Source organism: Zea mays, chromosome 9 (genome assembly GCF_902167145.1).
Source record: "Zea mays cultivar B73 chromosome 9, Zm-B73-REFERENCE-NAM-5.0, whole genome shotgun sequence".
Taxonomy (NCBI): Eukaryota; Viridiplantae; Streptophyta; class Magnoliopsida; order Poales; family Poaceae; genus Zea; species Zea mays.
Window position 1 is genome coordinate 161672549 of NC_050104.1, and position 19526 is coordinate 161692074.

Consider the following 19526-nt stretch of genomic DNA (forward strand, 5'->3'; position numbering starts at 1 on the left):
ATACTTTGCGTCATCCTTCATACCATACCACTACACCTCATGTGCTTGCTGCTTCGGGCCCCACGACGTCATTCGCCCAGGCATCATCGTCTTGGTCATTTATGTGGATCTCGTCTGTCTACTCTAATAAAGTCAGGATGTTTAGGTCCTACACATGATGAGTCTAGTTTTCATTGTAAAGGTTGTCATCTTGCAAAACAAATACAACTTCCATATTTTACTAGTAATTCCCATTCTGCTAAACCTTTTGATCTAATTCACTCTGATGTTTGGGGTCTAGCTCCGTTTGTTTCTAAAGGTGGTCATAAATATTATGTCATTTTTATTAATGATCATTCTCGTTATACTTGGATTTACTTCATGAAACGTCGCTCTGAATTGCCTTCTATATACAAGTCCTTCACTCGCATGGTTCACACCTAGTTTTCTTCTCCTATTAAAAAATTTCGTTCCAATTCTGGTGGTGAATTTTTATCTAATAATTTTCGCCAGATATTGACCATAGAGGGTACTCTAGCTCAACTTTCTTGTCCTAGTGCTCATGCCCAAAATGGTGTTGCTGAACGCAAACACTGTCATATTATTGAGAGTGCTCGTACTCTTTTGATATCTTCTTTTGTTCATTCACACTTTTGGAGTGAAGTTGTTTTCACTGTCGTGTATCTCATTAATAGACAACCATCATCTAAACTTTCTGGCAAATCACCGGGTGAAGTTCTTTTTGGCACTTCTCCACGATATGATCATCTTCATGTGTTTGGATGTATATGTTATGTCTTGTTACCACCACGTGAGCAGACTAAATTGACTGCTCAAATCATAGAGTGTATTTCTTGGATACAGTCCTGAACACAAAGGCTATCGTTGTTATGATCCATCTACTCGTCGTATTCGAATTTCTAGAGATGTGAGTTTCAATGAAAATTGCCCCTTCTTTCACAACCAGTCTACTCACTCCTCATAATATCCCATAGAATCTACTTCTTTCATGTGTCTTTCTTCCATTCCTACATCTAAACCATCTTCTACATCCACATCTGATGTTCTCATTCCCATAACACCACCTTCCACCTCCACGGCATCCTCTTCTTACTCTTCCAAACCACCTATCATCCAAACCTACATTCATCGTTCCCGCTCTATTCCTGCGGTTGGTCCTGATACTGATCCTGTAACCGATTCTTGTACTAACAATTATGAGTCTAACGATGTTTTTAATCAGGGATATCGTCTTCGTGACCGTGGTACCATTGAACCTCCAGATCGCTATGGTTTCCCACGAGCTGGTGTGGCAATTTTTGAACCACTACTTATCAGGAAGCTTCTGGGATTCTTGAGTGGCAGCTAGCTAAGATTGATGAATTGGCTGCTCTTGAACGCACTGGTACATGGGATATCGTTCCTTTACCCTCGCATGTTGTTCCTATCACATGCAAATGGGTCTTCAAAGTTAAGTCAAAATCATATGGTTCCATTGAGAGGTATAAAACTCGTCTTGTGGCTCGTGGTTTCCAACAGACTCAAGGACTTGATTATGATGAGACTTTTGCACCTGTTGCGCATATGACTACTGTTCGAACCTTGATTGCAGTTGCAACCTCATCTTCTTGGACTATCTCCCAGATGGATGTCAAGAATGCTTTTCTCAATGGTGATCTACATGAAGAAGTTTATATGCATCCTCCTCCAAGGGTTGATATTCCCTTAGGGCACGTTTGTTGTCTCCGTCGCGCATTGTATGGGCTGCAAGCTCCTCGTGCTTGGTTTGTGCGATTCATCTCTGTCATCACAGTTGCTGGTTTTTCTTCTGGTGAACATGATCATGCATTGTATGTTCATGTCTCTCCAAAAGGGCGCACTTTACTTCTATTATATGTGGATGATATGCTGATTACAGGTGACAACTCAAAACATATTTCTCATGTCAAGCAGCATCTTAGTAAGGAATTTCATATGTCTGATTTGGGTCCACTTAGCTATTTCTTGGGCATTGAAGTTCAGCAGACTCCAAAATGTTTTTATCTGTCTTAGTCCAAGTATATACAAGATTGTCTTGATCGCTCTGGATTTACTGATACACGGACAGTTGCAACACCAATGGATATTCATTTAAAACTTCGTCCGAAGGATGGGACACCACTAGTAGACCCCACTCGATATCGTCATATTGTGGGTACTCTTGTTTATCTCACCATCACCAGACCTGATATTGCTCATATTGTTCATATGTTGAGCCAATTTGTATCCACACCAACCTCAGTTCATTATGGTCATTTGCTTCGTGTGCTTCAATATTTACGCGGGACACGATCCAGATGTTTACTCTATGCTTCTGATAGCCCACTTCAGCTACATGTGTATTCTGATGCCACTTGGGCAAGTGATCCTGTTGACCGTTGTTCTACTACAGGTTACTGTATTCTTCTTGGATCCTCTCCTATTGCTTGGAAATCCAAGAAGCAAGCGATCATATCTCGTTCTAGTGCTGAAGCCGAACTTCGGGCTCTTGCTACTACCACTGCTGAAATTATTTGGATGCGCTGGCTATTGGCTGATCTTGGTGTCTCTTGTGACACTCCACCTCTGTTATGTGATAACTTGAGTGCTATACAGATTTCTCATGATCCAGTGAAGCATGAACTTACTAAACACATTGGTGTCGATGCATCATTTACTCGGTCTCATTGTCAGCAGAAGACTATTGATCTTCAATATGTGCCCTCAGAATCTCAAGTGGCAGATTTCTTCACCATAGCACAAACAAGAGCACAACATCAATTTCACTTGATCAAACTCAACGCTTCAGATCCTCCTTTTCCACATTGAGTTTGAGGAGGGGTGTTAAGGTCCATTAGGCCCAGGCCTACTGCCTATATATATCATATAGTCCTTAGGGACTAATTATCAATTGTTAATCCCAAGGTTAGTAACAAGGTCAAGGATAAATTGGCTTAGGGAAGGCGATGCCAATACTGCTTTGTTCCATGCACAGGCTAGATTCAGAAAGAGGAAGAATTTTATTGCTACAATGAGCACTGAGGATAGGCAGCTGTTTTCGGCACAAGAGGATAAGGCGCAGCGTTTTTTGACTTCTATCAGGGCCTCCTCGACACTGATGTAGGACGGCAGGTTACTATTGGTTAGAAGCTCTTGGAATGCCTTCGTATGATTTCGTGCTCTTGATGCCCCTTTTACAGAAACCGAAGTGTGGGAAACAATTATGCATCTCCCGTCGAACAAATCACCAAGTCCGGACGGTTTTACAGGCAAATTCTATAGAACTTATTGGGCCCTCATCAAATGTGATGTTATGGCAGCAATCTCTTGTGTTTGGGCTTGTAACTTTAGAAACATGGGACAGTTAAATTCTGCGTACATCGCTCTGCTGCCAAAGGTGGAGGGAGCGCCTATCATGTCGAGGACTTTAAGTCGATTAGCCTCATTCATAGCTTTCCAAAGCTGGTGACTAAAAAAACTTGGCAAACAGATTAGTGGCACATCAACAATATATAATATCCACATCGCTAAATTCTCGATAGCCTGCTCCTCCCTCCCCCCCCCCCCCCCTCTTTTGTTGGTTTTCTTCCTTTCTTTCTTTCTTTTGATCATGTTAACTCTTTTTGATTAAATAAAATCGTGTTGTAGGGGTTTGCCATACAGCCTTTCCCCTTCAAAAAAACAATATATAATCTCTCCTAACCAGACAGCCAAGAAGCGTTTTATTTTGTACAACTCTATGTTGGTTCAACAAATAGCTAGATTCCTGCATCAACAAAAGCAAGCCTTCATCCTCTTCAAATTAGATTTCTCTCAGGCGTTTGATTCCATTTCTTGGGCTTTTCTTATAGAAGTTCTGAAGCAGCTGGGTTTTGATCAGATTTGGTGTGAATATTGTGTGTGGGCTGCAAGCCACATCTTCCACCAGGATTCTCCTCAATGGGCATCCCTGAGATTGTATATGACAGGGTGACCCTCTATGCGATCAAGAAGCTGAAACCTTGGATCATCTATTAGTGTCTTGTGTTTTTCCAAGAGATTTCTGGTTCAAGCTCCTAAGTCAAGTTGGTCTGCAAGTGGTTGCACCACAGTCTGGTTTGCCTTCCTTCATGATATGGGGGGAGAAGCTTCTGGGTCGATTAATGGACCTATTAAGAAGGGGCTCAACTTTTTTTTCTCGAACACGCAGGAGAGCTACGTATCATTATATTAATAAGAAAGAAAGATACAAGGTCAAACTAGACCTAGGTGCAAAGAACCACCTCACGGCGGCCAGAATCTAACATACACAAAATGATCCATCTACCAACAAGTAAACTAAATCACCTCTGGGAGGGAGCTGCAAGGAAGGATAATCCCTTGGCCCCAGAACACTCCCATATCCGACGCTCCTCCCCAGCATGAGTTATAACTGCAGCAATACTAGAAGAGAGGCCGTGAAAACACATCAATTTTTATGAATCCATGGGACCCAGGCACCCAAAATAATAAGGGAACTGAGACCATCCCTCAAAGGACTATTAACAATTTCACTGACTTCTTCCCACCTAGCCATGAAACTTCGAGCGGTTGGTTGCGATGCCAAGACTTGGAGACCAAATTGCCTAAGAATGAGGAACCAACATTCTCTGGAGAAGACACAAGCCACAAGGAGATGATCAATTGTCTCCCCCACTTGATCACAAAGAGGATATCTTTCTGGGTGATCAAGGCCTCGATTTTGGAGTCTGTCAGTCGTCCAACATTTCTTAAGGGCAGCCAACCACATGAAGAAACGACATTTTAGCGGTGCCCAAGATTTCCAAATCATCTCATAAGGTTCAAATTGCACAAATCCAAGAAAGAGACCCTCATAGACAGCTTTAGCCGAGTATTTGCCATTAGCAGACAAACGAAAAATATGCTTGTCATCTTTATCCAGATGAAGCACAACATGTGCAACAATGTCCCAAAGGTGAAGGAAATCTGCTATGGCTCCAACTGACAATCCCCCACGAATGTTATTTATCCATAGTTTATCTCTTATTGCCTCCTGCATTGTCCTCTTGTTAACCAATCTTCTAGGAATAATCTCCAGAAGGCGAGGGGCAATATCAGCTACACGTTGTCCTGCAATCCATCGATCACTCCAAAAGAGGGTAGAGGCACCATTGCCGACCTCAGATTGCATGGCCAATTTTAAGAATTCTCAATTTTTTCTCGGAACATGAAGAGGTAAAGAGGCCCATGGACGGTTTGGCTCAGTTTTTTGCAGCAAAGCCCATCTCATTTTAAGAGCCCATCCCAGTTCATAAATGCTGAAAATACCCAAACCTCCGAGTTCAAGGGGTCTACAAACTTTTTCCCATGCCACAAGACAATGTCCTCTAACCTCTTTTCGACCACGCCAAAGAAACCCTTTTCTGATTCTATCAATGTCCTTCACAGTTGAAGATGGCAAATCCACAGCCATGGCAATGTAAATTAGCATCCCTGTCATAACAGACTGCACCAAAACACGTCTTCCGGCTTTTGTTAACAGGTCAGCTTTCCACCTAGGAAGTTGATTAGCAATTTTGACCACAATGGGCTGAGCTTGCTCCTTCTTCAACTTATGAAGAGAGAGGGGCAAACCAAGATATTTGCAAGGAAAACCAGCTATCTGACAAGGCCAAAAATGATGAACAACCTCGAGATCTTCCTCATGACACCTGATGGGATAGACATTAGATTTCTGGTTGTTATTGTAGAGCCCAGAAGCCCCGCCAAAAAGTTGAAGGATGTCTAAAGTAACATTAATATCCTCCCCCACTAGATGTATGAAGAGAACCACATCGTCGGCAAAAAGGGAGATACGATGTTGCAAAAGCCTAGATGAAAGAGGCTGCAACAAACCTTCTTCATCTGCTTTAGAAAAAAGCTGACCAAGCCCATCAATCACTAGGACAAAAAGCATCAGAGAAAGTGGATCGCCTTGCTGAAGCCCTCTCTGATGTGTGATGGTGCTCGCACGGTGGCCATTAAGCAGCACATGAGTGGAGGAGGTAAGGAGCAGCCCAGACAGGATGTCTCTCCACACTTGACCAAAACCCAGTCTCTGCATGACCTCAAGAAGGGGCTCAACTCTCTCATTGCTTTGAGGGCATGGATTATTTAGAATCAACAAAACAAGTGTATCTTTGATGGCTGGACCCCCAATGTCTCTCTAGCTCTTCGGTTAGCTAGGGAAGAGAGAATGATGTGGGAGATGGCTGGGGCCAAGGCCTCTCTTACCTAGCAGCCTCTATTCCTGAGGTTTAGTTCTAGGAAGGGTGGGTCGGATATTTTGGTGAGGTTTTCTAGTTTGTTTAGATGGATCTTCTTATGTTGCTGAGTTTTCGACGTCCGTAAGGAAGTCCTTGTACCTAGTCTATTTTAGACCTTTTCCTTCTTAATATAACGGTGCGCAGTTCTCATGTGCTTTTCGAGAGAAAAAAAGGAAGGACCGAAGAAGGCTAAGGGAGGACATTGTCTCTTGCCTTGGCTTAAGGTCACTATGTCTAAAGACTTAGGGGGCCTTGGCATCAGTGATCTTTGATCCTTGGTTGGGCTGCGTGCTCGCTGGCCGTGGTTGCAGAAGACTTACCAGAGCAAGCCATGGGCTGATTTCCCAATTCAGGTGGGTGCGGTAAATCAGAAACTGATTGATAGGTGGTTCTCTCTCATGTGGGTGATGGAGCTAATACCCTGTTCTGAAAAGATCGATGGCTGGATGGCAGAAGTATCAAGGACATTGCACTTGCTGTTGCTGAGTTAGTGTCGAAACGCAGGGCAGCTGAAAGATTGGTTAAAGATGCTCTGTCGAACTTCCAATGGTTGGCAGATTTGAGGGGCACCATTTCAGTGAGATCACTTGCAGATTTGTTGGAGCTGTATGAGATTCTAGATGATAAGGTGCTTCAACCTGGGGTACAAGACCAGCACATATGAAAATTTAGTGCCTCTGGTTCCTACTCAGCCAGCGAGGCATATAGAGCCCTGTTTCAAGGTGCAGTGTGCTTTGGACCAGCTGAGAGAGTGTGGAAAAGTTGGGCTTGGGCACCTGGGAAGTGCAAGTTTTTTATGTGGCTGGTTGAACATGATAGATGTGGACTGCGGACAGACTCGTGAAACGTGGTATTGAATATTGATCATCCAGAATGGTGCCCCTTGTGTGACCAAGCGCCTGAAACTATCAACCATCTGCTAGTTGAGTGTCTTTGCCAAACAGTTCTGGTTTGAGCTCCTAAAGATTGGAGGGTTGCAAAACCTCTGTCCACAGCAAGATGTTCTCTCGTTTGAAGCCTGGTGGAGGCATAGCAGCTCAGCAGTGACCGGAAACGCTACAAAAAAAAATTAACTCCTATGTGATTCTGGGTGCGTTGATTATCTGGAAGCATAGAAATAGATGCGTGTTTGAGGGTTGCATTGACTGTGTTTTGCAGGCAGCCAGGGAAGAGGTAGGTTTTTGGTCTATATCTGGGGGCAAAGCCTTCCGCTTTGTCCAGATTGAGGAGCTGTTACCATAGAGTAGGGTTTTTTTCTAATTGTGGGTCGAGCTTGTCTAGCATGTGTTTTTTCACGGAGGTGTTCTTGTACGCTATATTCTGGCCACCGTAAGGATGCTCTATTGTACTTGGTCCACATTGGACCTTTTTGTCCTTAATATATTAATACGCAGGTCTCCTGCGTATTCAATAAAACAGTGTAACTGTAAAACAGATGTAAAAAGCTTGAGTAACTAATGGTATCATGAATGAGTTAAGCTAGCAAGCCACCTGGGGTACTTCGAGAACGCAGAAATCCAACATGCACACTCGTTGACACACTGATAGACTGATGAGGTGAAGCTAGTAAAGAGGGTGGAGCAGTTGTCTGCATTAAATATATATCGGTGAAGGGAACAAGCAAACAGGAATCTCGAATACAGATATTCCAGAAAGAAATGGAAACAACCACTACAACGAAGTGTCTTGCTATCACAAATTAGGAAGCAAGCACATGAAAATTCCCTGATACCTTTGAATTAATAGTCAAATCAGCAGACGATGAAGCAAGGGGAGGCTGACTGGATAAATTGCTCTTATTCAGTGAATTCATAGAAACCTCAGACCTCTCCGAGAGAAGACCCTGCTGCCTATGTTGCAAAGGAGAAGAAAGAGGCCTTCCTAGTTGACTTGGGATGGTACCCATCAACCATGATGATTCAGATGCCTACATAGTTTCAGTAGTTTACCATAGCATTTAGAAAAATGTAAAAGGAATCATGAAAATCAAACCATTGCATTCAAGAGAACATTGATAACATTGCAAAACAGTCAGCATGTGGCAACCTCCCATAATCCTAAATTGCTAACAAAAAGAAAACCAGTTTGCAAGAGCCAATATATATTCAGTTCAAATTCAAAGCCTCCAACCAAGATGTGTTCCCCTTTCCTCAAGTTTATGTGATAAAGTTACCTCTATGCCTTCCATGGATGATGAACCAGAAACATGCTGCTCTGCAGAAAGCAGGTTGCCAACATTTGGCTCATTTTGACTTGAGGAGATTTTGGCTAGGGCTCTCTCAATAACAGAAACCATTTCTAAATGTGTTCCACGAAGATGTGAGATCTGCAATATGTAATTACAGTATCGTGGCCACTCTATGACACGGTCCATAAACTGTTCCAGTGCTGATGTACCAAACATAAACATCTGCAAGCCAATAACACCATCAGCATTACATGTTTGAAGCATCAGTGAACAATTGGAGATGTAAAAATTAGTATCAAAGAGGTCCTAAAAAACCTTTGAATCAACAGGTTTGCGTAAGGCATCACGAACACCACGCAGAGCAATTCCAAGTTCGGAGTGAGCCACAAGTTGATGTTTAATAAGAGATCCTATTTTCAGGAATAGAATGTATCAGAGACATGTTTTTAGACAAACAATAATTCATTCCATTAGCAAAAGGACACAACAGCCAAACCGCTGGCCAAAGAGCCGGTTTGGATTGGAGCTGGCCTCGAAGACATTTGATTTTGGACACCTACGGCTGGCAGCGCTGCCTGAGCCAGGGATCGAACCAAACAAGCCCCAACGTACAAACGGAGTAAGAGTAACTCCAAGAGTCTAGTTATAAATCCTAGCCAATTATAGAGTTTATGGACGTCTCTTTAAAATAGACAACTTCTTGAAGGTGGGGTTAACCAACAGATTCTCTAAATTTAACTTTTCTCATCCACGTATTGCACCTGCCGCCACCCCAGGACTTAACATGGAGCTGCAAAACGCTGCCGGCAGGAACAAGAACGCCTAGCCCCTACAACTTGTATGCTGCACAACGTGGCAACAGGTACGAGAACGTGGCGGGAAATGGGACTGCGAGTGGGCGGGACAGTGCATTGGCGAGTCACAGCAGCTCAGTAAAGATGGCCAACGACAGGAAGGTGATGGCAAGTCAGATGAAGAAGCGAGTATGAAAGTGAGTTTGTTGGAATCTGTTTCCACGACACTTTTCATTTTTTTACCGAGCAAAGGCACTTTACCGAGTCTCTTGGACTTGCTCTAACATTTTTTTTCTCGAACACGCAGGAGAGCTGCGTATCATTTCATTACAAGAAGAAAAAACAGTATATACAAGGACCTAACACACCACTCACAAACGGAGTAACATCAACCCACAGGCCACAGGTGTTGCCATCTTAAACTCGGCAGCACAACTGGCAATTATGTGGGCTTCATTACAGACTACCCATGACAAAATCATAACAAAGCCTTATGCAAAGCCAAGATACAGAGGCTCTTGGCCTCACGAATCAGCACAACAACTGCCGCAAATGAAGAAATTTATTTTTCAATTCGATGCAGCAAAAGCTAGACTCATAAAATATCCTGTGATTACTCGCAAATAGTTATCCCAGTCGGTATCCTAGATTCGACTAGGGTTTGTGACTCAATTAGGCCGATTAGTTTTCTAGCCACTTGGTTAGTCATTGACTAATTGGACGGTTAGGGGTGGACGACCAGACTCTTTTTTCAACTCGTCCAACTAATCGCAATTAGTCGTGCAGGTCTGTTATTAAGGGGTGATTAGGAGTATTGACCCGATTAGATGTGATAATCGTCCAGTCGTCCGATTAATCAGCGAGTCATCCGTTTTGGACTAGAAACCGTCCAGACGTGTTAGGTTTTTTTTTGGGCCTCCCATTTTTGGCCGGGCTACAGTTCCATATGAACAACCGCCACCAACACCTCTCCAGTTTCGCACGACCCTTCAGTTGTTGCCCGGCTCTCCAGTTGTAATGACAGTGGTAATGATGAGGTGCCTTCAAATGAAGAGCCGCCACATGCTGCAACAACATGTGCAATGGAAGATGATGAGTCTGAATCAGCAGGAGCAGCAATTGCTGGTGAAACCTTTCAGTTGGATGATGATCTGCTCCTTTAGGTCTTGTAAGTTTGTAGGTGAGTATTTGCTAAATGCTTAGTTGTTTGCCGGCTTGCTGCTGAAATGCTTAGGGCCAATTTGGTTCTCGGCTAACTGCGCCAAACCTTGCCTAAGGTTAGTCAGCCAAATTGAAGAACTAACCTTAGGCAGAAAAAGTTAGGCAAATTGTGGCAAGTTAGGCAGCGATCGAACCAAACAGACCCTTAATTGTGTGCTGGCTTAGTTGCTTTCTGAAATGCTTGTAATCAGAATCTGAATTTTGATATGCTACTGTCTTGTTCCATCTGAAATTCTGAATACTATCTATATACATGCTGCTCATATTGTTCTCTGTTATATTGTGCATAAGTTTATGTAAAAGTATATATGTCTATTGACAGGAGACAACATAAGTTTATGTATACGTATATATGTCTATTGACAGGAGACAAGCTGCATAGTATATATAATATACGTGCATAAATGTGTGTGTGTATGTGTGTGCTCAAGTATACTACATATATATAAATATATGTCCTGGAAGACCTGGACGATCAGGGATGACAAGGACCGACTAATCATTCAAGTCATCGTCCTAATCGCGATTAGTCGGCTGATCGCCCCTGCTACTCGACCAGCTAATCGGACGACTTGAAAACCAGGCGACCAGAAACGTAATGGAATTGATGTACAGCTGAGAACGTGGGCTGCATCTAAGATGGTTTAGGCCACTTGGGCTCATTTTTTTCAGCACAATTTGCAACCCTACATGCAGCCACTACCCTAGAGTTATCTCTGTGCTTGATTTGTATTATAGAACATATAGTACATTAGACTGACTCCAACAGGTCAAATAAACCGAGACAGACTTGGGGGGAGATTGTTGCATAATACAGCTCAGTTTTCCGTTTCATTCTTACTTGATTGGTAAGTTTCGTTTAGCTAATTAATAGTTGACTAGTTATTTTCCTTTCTAAGCTAATTGATAGCTGATTGATTAGTTCCCTTTCTTCGCTAATTGATGGTTGATTGGAATTGGATAGTTTCCTTTCTTAGCTAATTGATTGTTGATTGGTGTTGTGAGCCTTTGTAATTGTGTAAATAAACAGATCAATAAAATACACCTACGTAGCGGGTGTAGTTCTTCTAGGGGCAGTACCAAAAACTCAGTGTGTTCTTTTAGTGTCTGTCTGTGTTGAGTTTTTGTGAGCGCTTGGGTGATCCAAGGATCATCTTTGTCTCCGGCAAGGCACCAACGAGTAAAGGCTACAAGCTACTACGATCGTCAAGTAGAATAATTATCACCCTGGATCATAAGTCAAGAGCATTATTTTGTAAGAGACTAAATTCAGATGACCTGTCAAAGAACTAGATATAGTATTGCATGCAGGTTACAATTACAAACAATAAACGGCGTAAATGTAATCATCAAACTAGTTGTAACAAATCATCTTTGCATTGCAATTTTACACAGTTCTCATGCATGTTTGAGAATCAAATATCAAATATATATACAGAAGGCTTATGAAGGCCAATCAAAATAAAAATGTGCTTACCAAACAGAACAGCTGCTATCTTAAGCTGCTTATCAGGATACTTGGGGAAGAATGTATATTCTTTAAAAAGATTTGAGATCATACAGTTGAAAATTGATACCTCCCTGTTAACAATAGCATTCAAATAATACAATTATGAAGAGCTAGGCATAGACCAGTGTAACTGTGTAAAAAATCTACTGGAAGACACAGCTCTAAAGAGATTATTGCAAAAACATAGTACTAGTCAGGCAGCAATCTTGAAGGCAAAAGGAATTGGCAGCAAGGATTGGAACTTTCAGATTATCCTAAGCTTATGTCGAAAAAATGCAATCCTACCACAGTACTCCCCAATTTGAAATGAATGATGTCTATAAAGCACATCTTAAATAGAATATCGAGCATAATACCAACAAATAAAGAAGCTAAATTTCAAATAAATGATCATGGTTGTAATTTTAGCACTCAGGTTAATTAAATTAGTAAACATAATATCTTCTTCAGTATTTTACTGCTGATCCAAACCTATTTCCATCAAGTCTTTGCAGCATTTTGTGAAGTGATTGTCTACAGACTCCACACCACGCATCGAATCAGAAAAGCAACAAAATCAGTCCAGAATATATTCCAGTTTAGCTTCAATTTGCACCTCTTATCTGTAGATTCTTTGAAGCGCCCAAGCATTTGTATCATGGAATCAACACTTATCTGTCCAGAGAACATGTGTTGAAAATATGCATTAGCCTCTACTTCAATGTCATCTGACCCTCCGTCTGAATTAGCAAGCTCTCTTACAGCAGAGCTAGGATTCCTCGATTCAAACGAAACACACAGTTTCCTTATTTCATCCAATATTGCATCTGACAAGAGCTGCCCCGAGTGAGACTGGAGAACCTAAAAACATGCATGACATGAGTCCATATTGATAACGATACCCCCCCCCCTCCACACACAAAAAAAAGGAAAATTAAAAAAACAATAACCATGTAGACCTTTATGAAGGCATAAGAAGACTCCCAATATATGTTTCTGACAATAGATTGAGGTTGTGTCGTGCCCTCTAAGACGTAATCTGTGTTGCTCATAGTTGCTTTCAGAAAATTCACACATTCCTGAGTAGAACCAGTTAAGTTAGACAAGATAAACCTTATAATCAAGCATTGAAAAAAATTGATAGTTTGCTAGCAGAATTGAACAACATAATAGATGTGGAAGAGGTCAGCTACAATGTAGTTGCTTACAAGAGTAGATTATGCATATTACCTCAACAAAACCTTTTCCATAAAGAGATAGCTTTTCAGTCAGCCATTTCTCAAGATTACTATAGTCTTTCCTCAAGGAAGCAGCAGCCAATTTAATGGAAAATGCAAATGGAGTAGAATCAAGGACAGTCGACAGAATCTGTTTCAAGTGGAAATAAAAGTTGAGTGAAACAAAATCTATTTGACAAGATAGTGTTACAGCATTGAATATTGTAGCGATAAGTTTTCATACAAATTTTAGAAACTAAAGTGCATTTTGCTTGCACAAACCTTCAAGTCATGACAAACATCAACAATTCTTAGCAAACAATCTGGATCATTATGAGCATCAACAAAACCTTGAAGTGTGAGATATGAGTTTGTATGCCAGAGATAATTCACTACATTGCGCTTTGTTGGATCCTTCAGTAAAGCAGGAAATACGCAGGACAGTACTTCATTTTGGAGAAGATTATACACGGTCTGCGAAGAGACAAGAACAACTTAGCACTATTAAAATCAAATGAAATTAGAGGCAACTCATTATGCAGGACTAGTTATGCATACATTGATGCAGCTAACACCAAGTAAGAGACAAGGCAAACTCAACACTATAAAATTCAAGTCATTAAACTACAGGCAAACTCATTAGGTGGGAATAGAAATACTGAAATACATACACTGATATGGCTAACACCAACAAGTAAGAGCTCAGGGCAATGTCCCAGTGGATACTCAAGCATTGATCGTACAGATGCAGTGTACCCAACTTCAGCTAGTTGGCATAAAACTTCTAGAAGGTCAAGGCAGAACCAAGCATGATTGCCTTGACTAGGGCCTGCCAAGTCCTGAAATGCCTGTATATTACAACTGTTAGGCTTGATTGCTTGAATTGGATGGAGTTGTATCAAGAGTGAGGGCAGATGTTGTCAAAATTACCAGGTGTCTAGAAGAATGTGCAAATGTAAATTTATCAGATGGAGCACAAACTGCATGCTTTAAGAACGATATCTGGCCTTCTGTGTTTTCCCACAATGACCCACAAACAGCATGAAGTGGAAATGGATCCTGTATAATCCAATTAATTTATCAACCAACTAGTTAATTATCCAAAATAGAAACGTTTATACACATACCTTGCAAGCACACTCGTATATAGACATCAATAGATAAAAGCTCGCTTCATCAGGTATATTGAAACCCTCATGATCAAGATATTCAATTACACGCACCCAGTTTGTACTTGGGGCCTGCATGATAAAGAGATTGAGTGTAAGGGTGCAAAACGAAAATAAAACAGAAAAGAACACCCAGTGAAAAAGTAAGAAGTCAATAGCTTACAAGTTCATTGATTGAGTCCACAAGGACATCTGTGTTCCATTTAGTCGGCTGAGGTGAGTCATTCGTGTGGCTATTACGAATAGCAGATACAAATGTTGCATATGTGTTATGGGCCTCTCCAAGACCAATATGAGTGCCGACAACAGCCCCAAGCAACTTAGATATGGCGATATCATCAAGAGGCTCCACAATGGAAAGTATTTCCTTACAGTGAGTGCTGTCAACAGTAAATCCGTAACCTAACTCGGCTACAATGTCAGCCATGCTTATCTCTTTCCCAATTTCAGACAGAAGTGACTCAAAATCATCATTTGTGCTACCAAAGTACATCTCCAAATGTCTACATGGCACAAGAAAGAGGAGAAAAGCATCTGTGAATAAATGGGAACGAAAAGGTACAAATATTAGATTTTGATTGGTCAGAAACTGAATACCTTGAAGGATTTGCTTGGCTATCAAAATCTCCATTCGTAACAGGTACAAAAAATGGCCTCTCCGTGACTTTTAGTAGAGATATAATATTATTAAAAGTGTCCATATGCTTTGACAGGCCATCAGACTGATGCAGAAACATGACAATTTCATGAATTTGACCATTTGATAGAGATTGGATATGACTCGTACACAGCTTTTCAATTTGAGCAATTGAAAACCATTGCCCTGGAACAGAAGAGGCGATATCAATGACCATCTGAAAATAAGAGAAGAAGATATGATGTCACTAGACTCACACAGAAATGACTACCTTTTTGCTTCATCTCTGAGTCCTCAGAATCTGACAGCGCAAGTCCAACACCAATTTTCTCAGCAACTGAGAGCTCCAGCAGATTTGTCAAGCTTTCAAGAAAATCATCCGTCAAGGCTATCGTTGCCAGCGCCTCACAAAAACTAGTTGTGAAGCAGGTCTTATGTAAACAATATCTGAAAACATCAGATAGAAGCTTTTGTTGCAACTGGAGGTTCTTGACCTCCCCAGCATTTAGCAACATTTGATTCAGACATACTCGGAGCACCAAAATGCATCCATCCAAGCCACTGTCAACTAACTGAAAAGATGGTGAAAATAATTTGAATTAGAAAACATCAAGCAGACTGAGTATTCAGTCATTAGAACTAAGATATGATGGAAGCCAAAGAAGAAACTTATATTAACCAGCAAGTAGGCAAACTGCTCCGGTTTGCGAAACTACAGTAGGTGGTTCAACAAGATTTTGAACTAAAATTGTCAATGAAAAGACACCACGAGCTCTACCGTTGAGGAAACAAAATCTATATTACTCTATTAAGAACCTAATGTGGGCACCTGGTGCTACCACGGCTTCACCCTCCGCACTGACACTCTGGACCCGCCCCACGCATGACGCGCCCCGCCTTGGCGCCGTGACCTGTGGGCCCCACGCCCAGCGCCCGCGCATCACTCTCTCAGCTACTGCCTTGTGGACACCCAACACCCGCGCAGCCAGCTACTGCGCCTGCCCAGCACCCGACCCCGTCCGCGCAGCTACCACACCGCCCAAAAAATAGTACAGAGCGAGCACTCGAACCCACGTGTCAGGTATCATAATTAGGGGTACCCAGATTGTGCCACTAAACATGCTTACACCTAAGTACCGAAAAATCAGAAAACACGTTCCCCGTGGTCAAGCAGGGTTGAATCACGATTCGCCCGAGACCCCGCTCAACGGTCGCTCAAAACTACGCCTCGCCCGAGCCCATCCTCGGGCGAAGGCAGTGCCCGGGAAAAATCCTCGTCTCGCCCGAGGGCCCCTCTTCACGGAATGGCAATTTCCACCTCGCCCGAGCTCGTCTCGGACAGGAGGACAGCCCCGAGACCAGCCTCGGCCAAAGGTCACGGGGACCGTGGAGACGTGCGCATTAAATGCGACGATTCGGATATCTACTCCATGTGACGCCTCGGTCAAACAGGGGACGATGGGACCGCGGTCCCATCTACTTTTACCGACTACGATGACGCACGCCCACGAATAACGAACACTGCTCCCCCACTCCAGCCACTATTCTCGAACAAACTCTGGATGGGACATGCACGCGTCTGGGCACAGCCTCACCCTCGGGAGAGAACTCTGCCTTGCCCGAAGACGGCTTCAGCCTCAGGAGAAGTCTCTGCCTCGCCCGAGCATGACCTCGGCCAACTACCCTGGCAGCAGCCAGCAGCCATCAACTCCCCGTGAATCCCACAGGAGGCCACTCCGGCGACTGTTCTAACTACTCCCCACACGGCCGCATGCCCTGGCACAGGTCCGACCATGGCCTCGGGAGGAACCTCCGCCTCGCCCGAGCATGGCCTCGGCCTAGATAACATCGACGAAAGGACGCCTGACGCCACCAACTCCTCCGCAGAGACATCTGACAACGGGATGACTACAGAAACTACAGGGTTGGTGACAAGTATGCTTTACACCATACGGGACGACTTACCATGTGCTTTTCACCATACTTATCACTATTCCAACAACTACCACTCGGACAACACATCCACAAAATAGGCTCGGGTATGCATCCGAGCACTGATCCTGGCCTCGTCTCTCTGCTCGGTCAAAATGTGAGATACAAGGGTCGGACGTCCTCCCCCTGATCCAAGACAACCGCGAGGACAAAGGTCATTCCGGTGGCCATGCTGCTACAGGGGCTCGAACTCGCCTCCTCTCCCATTTACGACAAACATTGGCGCTCCTGGGATCCCTCCTTAAGGCTATATAAAAGGAGTCCAGGGCTTCCAAGGGAGAGGAGAGAACACTTCACAAGTTTTCGCCTCCACAACCGATATTTGGCAATTGCCTCAATAATCTTTAGGGACTTGGGATCTACTCCCACTCTCGACTAACTTGTACCCCCTACTACAAGCATTTAGGCGCAAGATAATATAAGTCTCATCCCCCTCTGCTGGAAGTAGGGCATTCTATTGCCCGAACCAGGATAAAATTTATGTCTTCTTGCATCAACCATCTGGACCAGGGCACGCAGCACTAATTCACTAGTTGGTTATGACCATTGGGTCAAAACACCGACACCACGCCACCCTAATCTAGAAATTTGGGGCTAACCATCAGACCACATATACCTTAGTGTTTAGAAATAAACAATAATTATATTTGAATAAATATTTCAAACCTAATTATATACCTAATTATATGATATATAAAAACGGGAAAATATCCTATGCAATCACTTATCCTGGTGCAAGCATGCAATCAAGCGATCTGGTGCATCCGATCTAGATCTAATGGTAACTGTTATTTTACATTTAACCCCTCCCACCTGAAACCTAGTTTCTATTTTACATTTAACCACTTCCATATGAAACCGTTGGATCTAGACTGGATGCTCTGGATAGTTTGATTGCACGCTTGCACCAAAATGAGTGATTGCACAGGATATGTCCTCTATAAAAACCGTAGCAAAGCACGGACAACTGGCTAGTAGATTAAATACGTTAGCACAGCTAGTGAAGCCAATGAGTTTTAAAGATTCATACAGAATTTAAGCACGGTCATACGTCCCAAAAAAACTTGTTTGCAGTAATCAAGTGGATGCGAAGTTAACAACCTAGGTCGCTAGGCGCTGAACTTGTGGCCTGCAACTCTAACAAGTTTAAACTCAGAATTGACAATCTTACCGTTAGGCTAACCTAGGGTAGAACTGATCGCCCTCCACAAGGATACAAGCTACACAGACTGAGAACCGACGAATCAAAGGGAGGGGGAACGCAACGATGGCAGGAAGCGGAAAGGGTCAAGCAGTACAGATACCTGGCAGAGCTCGAGCCGAATGGAGTCGAAGTTGGAGCCGGTGGCGCATTCGAGAAGGAAGCGCAGCTCCACAGGGATATCGGCGCTGACAGGGATCATCTCGCCGGCGGCGAGAGGCGGAGGCGGGGAGCGCTAGGGCAAGGGGGGTTCGGTGGTCGAGCGAGTTCCTTTGACAGCGTCGCAAAGCAGATCCTGCCGAATAGATTGGAAAGGTTAGTTTCGATCCTCGCCCTTTGACATTGCAATGGTATGTTTTATATATATATATATGCCATTACAATATCAAATTTTTAGGTTTATTTGTTTTGCATTATAATATGCTTAGAGTATGATCTATTTAGTAGACCTTCACTTCAAAAAATTAAGTCTATTCTAGCTTCTTCTGTACAACACGATCAGCTCCACGAGATCTAACTTTAAAAAATTTTAAACTAAAAGCCAGTTTCATAAATTTTTTGAAGCTACTCAAATGGTGCTTCAAAAATAATATTTTCATACATTATCGTGAAGTTGTATAAAAATTATCTACCGTGCTATTGGTTACATGATCTACCGATTTATGTCTCTTTCTTCACTCACTAACCATCAAAGATAATTAAGAAAACTCAAACAAATTAATTGTATTATAGAAGCTAGAATTTATGTGCAAGCCAAACACTCTTGAACTTTGTCTTACTAATCTGTTGAAATTGTTTTATGGTGAAGCTAGAAACCTGAAACTATAATTCTTGAAGTGAAATCCTCTCAAACAGAACCTATATAATCTAGTGCAAATAATCTAGTGGGTAAACAAACACCTAGATTATAGGTCCAGATTGTATAATCTAAAGCCCAGATTATGATAACGTCATAATTTTCTCGAGAGTACTTTATTTGAGATTATTTTTAGCAAAAGATCCACTACTCATGGTTATATACATTAAAATTACGAAATTTGTCATCATCTCCTATATTCTATAATATGCCCGCATATCTCCCTTCACCCTCCACCCCACGCCACCTCTCACACCACCCGTCGCCTCACACCCCACCACCTGCCCACCCACCCCCCTCACACACACGCTCGCATGCGCGACCACGCCTGGCACACGCGCCCGCCTGCACTGCGCCACTACACCTCGCTCACGCCCCTATCTGGCACACGTGCCCCTCGCTCGGCTGCTGAGCGCCCACGCCTGCGCGCACACGCTTTAACTATTCTATAAGGATTGATATGAAAATGTATCATATACAT

General features: G+C 42.8%; 1 protein-coding gene across 10 annotated transcripts in view; it reads right to left on the reverse strand.

Moving 5' to 3' along the window:
* The window catches only part of LOC100502409 (uncharacterized), a 59469-nt gene extending 40926 nt beyond the window's left edge, over positions 1–18543 (reverse strand). For 4 of the 10 annotated variants that reach the window (XM_020543813.3, XM_020543811.2, XM_020543809.2 and 1 more), the window contains exons 1-16: positions 18293–18543; positions 15268–15568; positions 14957–15182; positions 14523–14862; positions 14318–14431; positions 14121–14249; positions 13862–14038; positions 13473–13664; positions 13204–13341; positions 12933–13052; positions 12590–12825; positions 11962–12065; positions 8785–8879; positions 8455–8691; positions 8014–8208; positions 7773–7869 (exon numbers count right to left, since the gene is read on the reverse strand). In XM_020543813.3, the coding sequence (XP_020399402.1) occupies positions 7773–7869; positions 8014–8208; positions 8455–8691; positions 8785–8879; positions 11962–12065; positions 12590–12825; positions 12933–13052; positions 13204–13341; positions 13473–13664; positions 13862–14038; positions 14121–14249; positions 14318–14431; positions 14523–14862; positions 14957–15182; positions 15268–15568; positions 18293–18391 (2800 nt within the window). In that variant the 5' untranslated portion in view covers positions 18392–18543. Of the gene's footprint in view, positions 1–7772; positions 7870–8013; positions 8209–8454; positions 8692–8784; positions 8880–11961; positions 12066–12589; positions 12835–12932; positions 13053–13203; positions 13342–13472; positions 13665–13861; positions 14039–14120; positions 14250–14317; positions 14432–14522; positions 14863–14956; positions 15183–15267; positions 15569–18292 lie in introns of all 10 variants that reach the window. The other 6 variants (XM_008660770.4, XM_008660774.4, XM_008660773.4 and 3 more) reach the window with 3 other exon arrangements.
* Positions 18544–19526: the final 983 nt, after the last annotated feature.